Here is a 13,651-nt window from a genome sequence, read left to right as displayed (position 1 = left end):
ACATAGACGTGTATACTCCAGTTCCTGTTACAGCACTACACACTGGCCATTCTTCATAGTTCCACATCAATTCGCCTCCTCACAGGCGTGCAACGGCAACTCTTACGAGATATAACGCGCTCCCTCAAGAGCCACCAGAAGATTCCTGCAAAATCCAATATCACTTCCGTGACGCTTCGTTAAGCAGGCATAAATCCAACAGACCAAAGCCCATAAATGATTTCATGCCACATCCATTCACGCCACTGAATAAAAACTTCTCCTGCATTTTCCCACTTTCCCGTCAACGCCCGCTTACCATCCTTCTTCTATTACTACTTATGTGGTATCCGCCCACAAATTCATTGCTCAATCAAACTGTCTTGACGTAAAAAAATAGCAACCTCATTAATCGAAGTCTAACATTTAGCAATTGTACCCTTAAAAAGAATAACACGTTGCACAAATCCGAAAGGCATGATACCCACTTGAAACACAAAATGGATGACAACCAGTTATCAATTCATCAGCTGAGCACAAACAACATGTCACCACCAATACTGTGGGGCACCAACTGTTAACTCTGTTTACTACACAAACACAACAATACATTATTTCATTATCTCACCAATTGTAAAAACACCGGCGCAGCTTCTCTATACATCATCAAAACCTAACTAAGTCCCAACCGCGGCCACAACGCAATTCAATAATCACTCCTCAACAACGGTCCTCCTCCTACCAATCGTACAACTCAGTGCAGTGAGACGTCACTGAACATGACTCAGAATAAAAGCCAGTGGTGATTATTCGGTAGTCCTATTTGACGTTCCTCCGAAACTTGAACTGTATCTCTTAAAGTCCTCATTCTCGTCGTGACTACAGGACTTCCCCAGTCATTTTGTCTTTTTGAACACCTATCTTCACTTCGTATCATCTGGTGCGTTTCCTAGCACTCAATTGTACCAAACACGTTACGTGTCACAAATAAATAATACGAGCAACATACACATAATCAAATCTGCACAGACACCCACTTGGATGAAAGAAGGTTAATTCCCAACAAATGAACGACTATATGACTCAGTAGAAACTTACAACCAACTAACATCACTCTACTACATTGAACCCGAGTGAAAACTGCACGATACTTACAAGTGGTTGACACCATCACTCAAACTAACAGTCGGTAGGACAAACACATAATTTTCCCCACTCCCTTCTTCGATTCACGATCTCGCGTGTCGAATTCGCCGACTTATACACCAACAAAACAATTCCTGATCAACATGAAACACATGAACGCACAATGCAAATTCTTGCGAAAATCTAACACTTCTCTTGCAGCACAATCCAAAACAAAATTTTAAACACATACATACCTGCCTTCATTAACCTAACAGCACTTCGGTTCATATACACAAACCGTCTGACATATTCATTATTCACCTAACCCTATCGGTGACTACACTAATGACCACACCTAACTACAACCGACCTGAACACATCCCCATATAATAACACCGGGTTAAATAGAACCACTCAATGCTAAACTAAACAATATTAGACATCGTCCACATCACTTGCGGCTATCAAACACTAGTTTGTTCAGCAACATTTGACAGGCAAACGCTCAATCAGATCACATATAACACCATAGACACCTCATTACACTTTAGGCGCAATACACTTAACATTGGAGCAGTCAGTCACACCCCACTTACATGTCATTGTAACAACTGGCACTCATATGCAAGCAACATTATCGAATCACACTCTGCACAATTTAGGGTGAGTAAATCCCATAAACTGATTGAACTCAGAAGAACAATCCCCAATCAATCAAATCAATTTGTATGGAAAACAATTGTAGAAACGGTACTAGAGGCACGTGAATACCATTAGCGACCGTCTACTTCAATATAGCATTTTGGGAGACCAGAACAATGTCCTGGTACTATGAAAATGCAATACCAATCTCCAACCAGGTTTACAGAGACTCGTAATAAACATAATAACATGCTACTGCAAAAACTCTAGGATGGGAAACGTCAATGACTATTGTTTATTTTAATCTAGCACTGACCGAAACTAGAACCATACACACACTCCACACAACACCCTATAGGGAACAAACAATGTAGGAGCTATTCGGGAAGCAAAATTGCCTCCACAAATACCCTCCTTTTAATGTAGCATCCTTCTGACACCCGACCAGAGTCAGGCTCTAATAGAATGCGAGGTGAATTCCAACCACATTTCTAAATCTAACAAAACTGTTCGCAACCAGTACACGACTACACAATCCGGATACGTGAGTCAAGCTTACACTTACCAAACCAAAGATATCACATAGAACACAAACAATGGAAACCCTAGTAGCCGAGAAACAATTTTGCGCAGTCTACTATTTCATACTTAGGCGACTGGTGCTGCAACTGCGTAATAGAAACATTAACGACAAATAAAAGATGAACAAAAGTAAACCTTCTAGACACCATCTATCTTTCCAATCGACACCTAATACCGATGTGCATCGTCGAAACAACCAATTTATCCCAACACAATAGACCCTACCCAATCCACCATTGTGATCACTGACTTGTCACGACATTTATACATGCAATCTCTATATATCTATGATACTTCGTTACGTTCAGTGCTGGAAACCCATTTGACAATTTATCCTGAAGAGATCACCTCACAGTCAACACCCGAACATGAAACCGACACATCAGTCAAGAAACACTGTGCTAAGCACCTGTTCTTTGTTGGTGACATACAACAAACTGTCCTCGTAGACAAACTCCAGTCTGATCTTTATTCGATGGATTAAAGCATTTACACACTTCCAAAATAGATATATCCCACCATCTTTATCGATGCTCAAGCCAGTTCGCATAAAATTCCGTTAAATTTAGACTAAGAAACTAATGAGCATCAACATTTAAATACATAAAGCATACTATCAGGCTGCTGGATAAGCCATCAGACACACGAAGACCTCCTTAAACTAAGCATATGAAGTATGTAGTGTAAACCATTTATTAAACACAGGCTTATAAACTCGACTTTGAGTCGCACTGTTTATGTGAAAGCTAATGATACTAACCGAATTCCCCAAACCGAGGTAGGTGAGGTGGGGTTAGAGCCCGCAACTTATCGGTTGATATATACTTACAACACTGAAACAACCATGTCCAGCGCATTGTCAAAACATTGCATTGGAATCACGACGACTAATACGATACAATACAATACGTTACATACCCAACGCACAATAGAAGGCAGACGTGAAATGCCTTACCGAAGGCGCAAATTCTTCGGACACTTCATAATACGGTTATCTGTTATATATTTTGGAAAATGTTTTATCAATTACTCCAGTGGCTTACCGTACGCATCAGGATAACCAGAATCTAGGCCCGAAGAACGGGGTTAGAACCACCACTTTTCGGCAATCCTGCTGCAGTCATGTAACCACCCCCACAGCTCACACACCCACCAGCATGAACAACCTTGGTTGTCAACGCCAAATGTCCGCAAGCAAATTCTGTTCACGCTTTGAGAATTGGCTATCTTGGTTACTCTGTAGAGCAACCTTTAGACCTACACCGACTAATCCCCATAACACAATGTGTGAACAGCTACAGCACCACAGCAAAACCTGCTAGTCTCACCATCAGACAGCCGCTTTGCCGGAAAGATTTAACTGCACACCAGCACAACTATGTTTCCAGATTAACAGCTAAACTCCGAGTTAAAAATCTGCAAACAGCTAACTGATCAAAACTGTCTCGCCTGACACTGCGAACAACAGCAATCTCCCATGTATCAGCATAGCATACAGGCAATCCATATCGGCAGGATATTAGCTGATAAGAAAAGCAAAAGGCTTAGTTAGATGATAGATTCATGATATATATGTATAAACCAATAAAAACAATGAACAAGTTAAATAAGCGTCAGCAGTCAACGTCGTTCTCTTGATAACGACCGACTATAATGTCGGGGAGAAGAAGGAAGACGATATCGATCGTTCATTCTACGTGGTGACCGCCTGTCACGACCAGACGAGAAAGAACGAGAACGCCGTCCATTACGTCGTGGAGTAACCGATCGTCTGAAAAGTTAAAAGTGAACTCATTTGCGAGAATACAGTTACACAAAAATAGTGATAAATGATGCATGCAAGCGGACACCAATAATTAAAGAGAGAAGTAGAACAAATATAACAAGATAAATTGAAATACAGAGAGAATAATTAACTAGCTATACCTACACTTATTACCAAGTAAAACACAATAATCAATGCACACAGTACACTAAACATATAAAAACTTCACCGTCGGGAAATTCTTCATACAGACTAACAAGCATCCCCATAAAATTGGTTTGCATATAATACGCAAATACTACATAATCGCCACTCATGGTAGGCTAAATCCTAATAGTATACTTCTCATCCACAACGCTTTCTATTTGTCATCTCATCTATACGGGCTGTCCAAATGTCAGGCAATCACCTGGTCAAACCCAAACGAACAATCACTAATTAATCAAATCAATTTGTATGGAAAATAATTGTAGAAACGGTACTAGAGGCATGTGAATACCATTAGCGACCGTCTACTTCAATATAGCATTTTTGGGAGACCAGAACGATATCCTGGTACTATGAAAATGCACAAAAATCTAACATCTGAATCTGCAACTTTGTAGGAGAGATTCACAGTAGACAGTAGTTTTGCCAACAAATCAATCCTTTCAATATAGCATTCCTAAAACACCCGACTACAGTCAGGCTCTAGCGGAATGCACAAAAAGAATCATGTTTCAATATGTAGAAGCAATTTTAACGGGATGCGATGCACACCGCCAGTGATTGCTACGTTCATTTTGGCATCACTGAAGCACTAGGCTTGTTAACCAGCCTTCGTCAGATGCCATTCACTAAACATCTTTATTATTTGGTTCTACTACATAGACGTGTATACTCCAGTTCCTGTTACAGCACTACACACTGGCCATTCTTCATAGTTCCACATCAATTCGCCTCCTCACAGGCGTGCAACGGCAACTCTTACGAGATATAACGCGCTCCCTCAAGAGCCACCAGAAGATTCCTGCAAAATCCAATATCACTTCCGTGACGCTTCGTTAAGCAGGCATAAATCCAACAGACCAAAGCCCATAAATGATTTCATGCCACATCCATTCACGCCACTGAATAAAAACTTCTCCTGCATTTTCCCACTTTCCCGTCAACGCCCGCTTACCATCCTTCTTCTATTACTACTTATGTGGTATCCGCCCACAAATTCATTGCTCAATCAAACTGTCTTGACGTAAAAAATAGCAACCTCATTAATCGAAGTCTAACATTTAGCAATTGTACCCTTAAAAAGAATAACACGTTGCACAAATCCGAAAGGCATGATACCCACTTGAAACACAAAATGGATGACAACCAGTTATCAATTCATCAGCTGAGCACAAACAACATGTCACCACCAATACTGTGGGGCACCAACTGTTAACTCTGTTTACTACACAAACACAACAATACATTATTTCATTATCTCACCAATTGCAAAAACACCGGCGCAGCTTCTCTATACATCATCAAAACCTAACTAAGTCCCAACCGCGGCCACAACGCAATTCAATAATCACTCCTCAACAACGGTCCTCCTCCTACCAATCGTACAACTCAGTGCAGTGAGACGTCACTGAACATGACTCAGAATAAAAGCCAGTGGTGATTATTCGGTAGTCCTATTTGACGTTCCTCCGAAACTTGAACTGTATCTCTTAAAGTCCTCATTCTCGTCGTGACTACAGGACTTCCCCAGTCATTTTGTCTTTTTGAACACCTATCTTCACTTCGTATCATCTGGTGCGTTTCCTAGCACTCAATTGTACCAAACACGTTACGTGTCACAAATAAATAATACGAGCAACATACACATAATCAAATCTGCACAGACACCCACTTGGATGAAAGAAGGTTAATTCCCAACAAATGAACGACTATATGACTCAGTAGAAACTTACAACCAACTAACATCACTCTACTACATTGAACCCGAGTGAAAACTGCACGATACTTACAAGTGGTTGACACCATCACTCAAACTAACAGTCGGTAGGACAAACACATAATTTTCCCCACTCCCTTCTTCGATTCACGATCTCGCGTGTCGAATTCGCCGACTTATACACCAACAAAACAATTCCTGATCAACATGAAACACATGAACGCACAATGCAAATTCTTGCGAAAATCTAACACTTCTCTTGCAGCACAATCCAAAACAAAATTTTAAACACATACATACCTGCCTTCATTAACCTAACAGCACTTCGGTTCATATACACAAACCGTCTGACATATTCATTATTCACCTAACCCTATCGGTGACTACACTAATGACCACACCTAACTACAACCGACCTGAACACATCCCCATATAATAACACCGGGTTAAATAGAACCACTCAATGCTAAACTAAACAATATTAGACATCGTCCACATCACTTGCGGCTATCAAACACTAGTTTGTTCAGCAACATTTGACAGGCAAACGCTCAATCAGATCACATATAACACCATAGACACCTCATTACACTTTAGGCGCAATACACTTAACATTGGAGCAGTCAGTCACACCCCACTTACATGTCATTGTAACAACTGGCACTCATATGCAAGCAACATTATCGAATCACACTCTGCACAATTTAGGGTGAGTAAATCCCATAAACTGATTGAACTCAGAAGAACAATCCCCAATCAATCAAATCAATTTGTATGGAAAACAATTGTAGAAACGGTACTAGAGGCACGTGAATACCATTAGCGACCGTCTACTTCAATATAGCATTTTGGGAGACCAGAACAATGTCCTGGTACTATGAAAATGCAATACCAATCTCCAACCAGGTTTACAGAGACTCGTAATAAACATAATAACATGCTACTGCAAAAACTCTAGGATGGGAAACGTCAATGACTATTGTTTATTTTAATCTAGCACTGACCGAAACTAGAACCATACACACACTCCACACAACACCCTATAGGGAACAAACAATGTAGGAGCTATTCGGGAAGCAAAATTGCCTCCACAAATACCCTCCTTTTAATGTAGCATCCTTCTGACACCCGACCAGAGTCAGGCTCTAATAGAATGCGAGGTGAATTCCAACCACATTTCTAAATCTAACAAAACTGTTCGCAACCAGTACACGACTACACAATCCGGATACGTGAGTCAAGCTTACACTTACCAAACCAAAGATATCACATAGAACACAAACAATGGAAACCCTAGTAGCCGAGAAACAATTTTGCGCAGTCTACTATTTCATACTTAGGCGACTGGTGCTGCAACTGCGTAATAGAAACATTAACGACAAATAAAAGATGAACAAAAGTAAACCTTCTAGACACCATCTATCTTTCCAATCGACACCTAATACCGATGTGCATCGTCGAAACAACCAATTTATCCCAACACAATAGACCCTACCCAATCCACCATTGTGATCACTGACTTGTCACGACATTTATACATGCAATCTCTATATATCTATGATACTTCGTTACGTTCAGTGCTGGAAACCCATTTGACAATTTATCCTGAAGAGATCACCTCACAGTCAACACCCGAACATGAAACCGACACATCAGTCAAGAAACACTGTGCTAAGCACCTGTTCTTTGTTGGTGACATACAACAAACTGTCCTCGTAGACAAACTCCAGTCTGATCTTTATTCGATGGATTAAAGCATTTACACACTTCCAAAATAGATATATCCCACCATCTTTATCGATGCTCAAGCCAGTTCGCATAAAATTCCGTTAAATTTAGACTAAGAAACTAATGAGCATCAACATTTAAATACATAAAGCATACTATCAGGCTGCTGGATAAGCCATCAGACACACGAAGACCTCCTTAAACTAAGCATATGAAGTATGTAGTGTAAACCATTTATTAAACACAGGCTTATAAACTCGACTTTGAGTCGCACTGTTTATGTGAAAGCTAATGATACTAACCGAATTCCCCAAACCGAGGTAGGTGAGGTGGGGTTAGAGCCCGCAACTTATCGGTTGATATATACTTACAACACTGAAACAACCATGTCCAGCGCATTGTCAAAACATTGCATTGGAATCACGACGACTAATACGATACAATACAATACGTTACATACCCAACGCACAATAGAAGGCAGACGTGAAATGCCTTACCGAAGGCGCAAATTCTTCGGACACTTCATAATACGGTTATCTGTTATATATTTTGGAAAATGTTTTATCAATTACTCCAGTGGCTTACCGTACGCATCAGGATAACCAGAATCTAGGCCCGAAGAACGGGGTTAGAACCACCACTTTTCGGCAATCCTGCTGCAGTCATGTAACCACCCCACAGCTCACACACCCACCAGCATGAACAACCTTGGTTGTCAACGCCAAATGTCCGCAAGCAAATTCTGTTCACGCTTTGAGAATTGGCTATCTTGGTTACTCTGTAGAGCAACCTTTAGACCTACACCGACTAATCCCCATAACACAATGTGTGAACAGCTACAGCACCACAGCAAAACCTGCTAGTCTCACCATCAGACAGCCGCTTTGCCGGAAAGATTTAACTGCACACCAGCACAACTATGTTTCCAGATTAACAGCTAAACTCCGAGTTAAAAATCTGCAAACAGCTAACTGATCAAAACTGTCTCGCCTGACACTGCGAACAACAGCAATCTCCCATGTATCAGCATAGCATACAGGCAATCCATATCGGCAGGATATTAGCTGATAAGAAAAGCAAAAGGCTTAGTTAGATGATAGATTCATGATATATATGTATAAACCAATAAAAACAATGAACAAGTTAAATAAGCGTCAGCAGTCAACGTCGTTCTCTTGATAACGACCGACTATAATGTCGGGGAGAAGAAGGAAGACGATATCGATCGTTCATTCTACGTGGTGACCGCCTGTCACGACCAGACGAGAAAGAACGAGAACGCCGTCCATTACGTCGTGGAGTAACCGATCGTCTGAAAAGTTAAAAGTGAACTCATTTGCGAGAATACAGTTACACAAAAATAGTGATAAATGATGCATGCAAGCGGACACCAATAATTAAAGAGAGAAGTAGAACAAATATAACAAGATAAATTGAAATACAGAGAGAATAATTAACTAGCTATACCTACACTTATTACCAAGTAAAACACAATAATCAATGCACACAGTACACTAAACATATAAAAACTTCACCGTCGGGAAATTCTTCATACAGACTAACAAGCATCCCCATAAAATTGGTTTGCATATAATACGCAAATACTACATAATCGCCACTCATGGTAGGCTAAATCCTAATAGTATACTTCTCATCCACAACGCTTTCTATTTGTCATCTCATCTATACGGGCTGTCCAAATGTCAGGCAATCACCTGGTCAAACCCAAACGAACAATCACTAATTAATCAAATCAATTTGTATGGAAAATAATTGTAGAAACGGTACTAGAGGCATGTGAATACCATTAGCGACCGTCTACTTCAATATAGCATTTTTGGGAGACCAGAACGATATCCTGGTACTATGAAAATGCACAAAAATCTAACATCTGAATCTGCAACTTTGTAGGAGAGATTCACAGTAGACAGTAGTTTTGCCAACAAATCAATCCTTTCAATATAGCATTCCTAAAACACCCGACTACAGTCAGGCTCTAGCGGAATGCACAAAAAGAATCATGTTTCAATATGTAGAAGCAATTTTAACGGGATGCGATGCACACCGCCAGTGATTGCTACGTTCATTTTGGCATCACTGAAGCACTAGGCTTGTTAACCAGCCTTCGTCAGATGCCATTCACTAAACATCTTTATTATTTGGTTCTACTACATAGACGTGTATACTCCAGTTCCTGTTACAGCACTACACACTGGCCATTCTTCATAGTTCCACATCAATTCGCCTCCTCACAGGCGTGCAACGGCAACTCTTACGAGATATAACGCGCTCCCTCAAGAGCCACCAGAAGATTCCTGCAAAATCCAATATCACTTCCGTGACGCTTCGTTAAGCAGGCATAAATCCAACAGACCAAAGCCCATAAATGATTTCATGCCACATCCATTCACGCCACTGAATAAAAACTTCTCCTGCATTTTCCCACTTTCCCGTCAACGCCCGCTTACCATCCTTCTTCTACTACTACTTATGTGGTATCCGCCCACAAATTCATTGCTCAATCAAACTGTCTTGACGTAAAAAAATAGCAACCTCATTAATCGAAGTCTAACATTTAGCAATTGTACCCTTAAAAAGAATAACACGTTGCACAAATCCGAAAGGCATGATACCCACTTGAAACACAAAATGGATGACAACCAGTTATCAATTCATCAGCTGAGCACAAACAACATGTCACCACCAATACTGTGGGGCACCAACTGTTAACTCTGTTTACTACACAAACACAACAATACATTATTTCATTATCTCACCAATTGTAAAAACACCGGCGCAGCTTCTCTATACATCATCAAAACCTAACTAAGTCCCAACCGCGGCCACAACGCAATTCAATAATCACTCCTCAACAACGGTCCTCCTCCTACCAATCGTACAACTCAGTGCAGTGAGACGTCACTGAACATGACTCAGAATAAAAGCCAGTGGTGATTATTCGGTAGTCCTATTTGACGTTCCTCCGAAACTTGAACTGTATCTCTTAAAGTCCTCATTCTCGTCGTGACTACAGGACTTCCCCAGTCATTTTGTCTTTTTGAACACCTATCTTCACTTCGTATCATCTGGTGCGTTTCCTAGCACTCAATTGTACCAAACACGTTACGTGTCACAAATAAATAATACGAGCAACATACACATAATCAAATCTGCACAGACACCCACTTGGATGAAAGAAGGTTAATTCCCAACAAATGAACGACTATATGACTCAGTAGAAACTTACAACCAACTAACATCACTCTACTACATTGAACCCGAGTGAAAACTGCACGATACTTACAAGTGGTTGACACCATCACTCAAACTAACAGTCGGTAGGACAAACACATAATTTTCCCCACTCCCTTCTTCGATTCACGATCTCGCGTGTCGAATTCGCCGACTTATACACCAACAAAACAATTCCTGATCAACATGAAACACATGAACGCACAATGCAAATTCTTGCGAAAATCTAACACTTCTCTTGCAGCACAATCCAAAACAAAATTTTAAACACATACATACCTGCCTTCATTAACCTAACAGCACTTCGGTTCATATACACAAACCGTCTGACATATTCATTATTCACCTAACCCTATCGGTGACTACACTAATGACCACACCTAACTACAACCGACCTGAACACATCCCCATATAATAACACCGGGTTAAATAGAACCACTCAATGCTAAACTAAACAATATTAGACATCGTCCACATCACTTGCGGCTATCAAACACTAGTTTGTTCAGCAACATTTGACAGGCAAACGCTCAATCAGATCACATATAACACCATAGACACCTCATTACACTTTAGGCGCAATACACTTAACATTGGAGCAGTCAGTCACACCCCACTTACATGTCATTGTAACAACTGGCACTCATATGCAAGCAACATTATCGAATCACACTCTGCACAATTTAGGGTGAGTAAATCCCATAAACTGATTGAACTCAGAAGAACAATCCCCAATCAATCAAATCAATTTGTATGGAAAACAATTGTAGAAACGGTACTAGAGGCACGTGAATACCATTAGCGACCGTCTACTTCAATATAGCATTTTGGGAGACCAGAACAATGTCCTGGTACTATGAAAATGCAATACCAATCTCCAACCAGGTTTACAGAGACTCGTAATAAACATAATAACATGCTACTGCAAAAACTCTAGGATGGGAAACGTCAATGACTATTGTTTATTTTAATCTAGCACTGACCGAAACTAGAACCATACACACACTCCACACAACACCCTATAGGGAACAAACAATGTAGGAGCTATTCGGGAAGCAAAATTGCCTCCACAAATACCCTCCTTTTAATGTAGCATCCTTCTGACACCCGACCAGAGTCAGGCTCTAATAGAATGCGAGGTGAATTCCAACCACATTTCTAAATCTAACAAAACTGTTCGCAACCAGTACACGACTACACAATCCGGATACGTGAGTCAAGCTTACACTTACCAAACCAAAGATATCACATAGAACACAAACAATGGAAACCCTAGTAGCCGAGAAACAATTTTGCGCAGTCTACTATTTCATACTTAGGCGACTGGTGCTGCAACTGCGTAATAGAAACATTAACGACAAATAAAAGATGAACAAAAGTAAACCTTCTAGACACCATCTATCTTTCCAATCGACACCTAATACCGATGTGCATCGTCGAAACAACCAATTTATCCCAACACAATAGACCCTACCCAATCCACCATTGTGATCACTGACTTGTCACGACATTTATACATGCAATCTCTATATATCTATGATACTTCGTTACGTTCAGTGCTGGAAACCCATTTGACAATTTATCCTGAAGAGATCACCTCACAGTCAACACCCGAACATGAAACCGACACATCAGTCAAGAAACACTGTGCTAAGCACCTGTTCTTTGATGGTGACATACAACAAACTGTCCTCGTAGACAAACTCCAGTCTGATCTTTATTCGATGGATTAAAGCATTTACACACTTCTGTTTTCTCAATCGACACTGAATACAGACGTGCAGAGATATTCTTAACTTTGGCTATTATACAGTGGAATACAGGAGTTATATGCTTCCAAAATTTATCTATGCCAGTATGTTCATCGATTACCATTTCACTGCTTTAAAATCGCGTCGGATTTTTAGCAGGGAAGTTGTGATATCGACATTTAAGTACATAAAATAGCATCTCGTGTGGGAATATATACTACTTTTTATCAATATTACCGAGATTTCATGGATGATTTCTAGAATAATTTCGAATCCAATTCTTTTCGTTAGGTCGCTATAAACGCGAAACGAAATGTAACTTGTGACTTGGGGTAATGTACGCAAAAGCAGTTTTAACAAATTGATTCTTACCTTCGACGGTTTGGAGTTGGTCGACCATATTTTGCTCTTTGGACTCGGACTTCTCTCCCATCAACCTTATGGCCATCCATACCGCGTATGGCACAGTCAGCCTCGCGGTCAGTGCAGTATCGAACGAAAGCAAATCCTCGACTCTCGAAAGTGTAGGGATCTCTAGGTATGTAGATATCACCTGTGACGAAAGGTGCATAAATGAAGTTTCACAAGAGGGCGTGTTTTAGGACACGCGTTACTTACCAACTTCGCCAAATCGGCTGAAAACTCTTCGCAAGTCATCAATAGTTGTTCTGTATGCCAAGTTATCAACTTTCAACGATACCATTCCATCGATTCTCGGTGGAGATCGACCGTACCTGTTCATAACTCAGAGTTCTGAAACCGGATATCAGTGACTAGTGACCTAGCTAACCATTGATAAAAACAAGGTCATGCTATAAAGCATATTGAAACATATTTCGGTACTTTCTTGTAATATGGTCTAAAGAATCCTGTAATTCGAAACAGATCGCTATATCGGAT

General features: G+C 40.4%; 2 protein-coding genes across 2 annotated transcripts in view; one reads left to right on the top strand and one right to left on the bottom strand.

Annotated features, from left to right (window-relative positions):
• Window positions 1–5,326, top strand: part of MS3_00006596 (uncharacterized protein) — a 19,958-nt gene extending 14,632 nt beyond the window's left edge. Inside the window, exon 2 of the mRNA XM_051214757.1 lies at window positions 3,110–5,326. The gene's annotated coding sequence lies outside the window, so the exon portion shown is untranslated. The remainder of the gene's footprint in view (window positions 1–3,109) is intronic.
• The window catches only part of SRSF2 (Serine arginine-rich splicing factor 2), an 18,555-nt gene extending 4,904 nt beyond the window's left edge, over window positions 1–13,651 (bottom strand). Inside the window, exons 1-4 of the mRNA XM_051214756.1 lie at window positions 13,370–13,651; window positions 13,124–13,304; window positions 8,539–9,060; window positions 3,375–3,580 (exon numbers count right to left, since the gene is read on the bottom strand). Coding sequence (XP_051067943.1) covers window positions 8,910–9,060; window positions 13,124–13,304; window positions 13,370–13,493 — 456 coding nt within the window. The 5' untranslated portion in view covers window positions 13,494–13,651 and the 3' untranslated portion in view covers window positions 3,375–3,580; window positions 8,539–8,909. The remainder of the gene's footprint in view (window positions 1–3,374; window positions 3,581–8,538; window positions 9,061–13,123; window positions 13,305–13,369) is intronic.

Source organism: Schistosoma haematobium, chromosome 2, assembly GCF_000699445.3.
Source record: "Schistosoma haematobium chromosome 2, whole genome shotgun sequence".
NCBI classification, from domain to species: domain Eukaryota; kingdom Metazoa; phylum Platyhelminthes; class Trematoda; order Strigeidida; family Schistosomatidae; genus Schistosoma; species Schistosoma haematobium.
The sequence above is the reverse complement of the archived record's forward strand: the minus strand, read 5'-3'. Positions and strand labels throughout refer to the sequence as shown.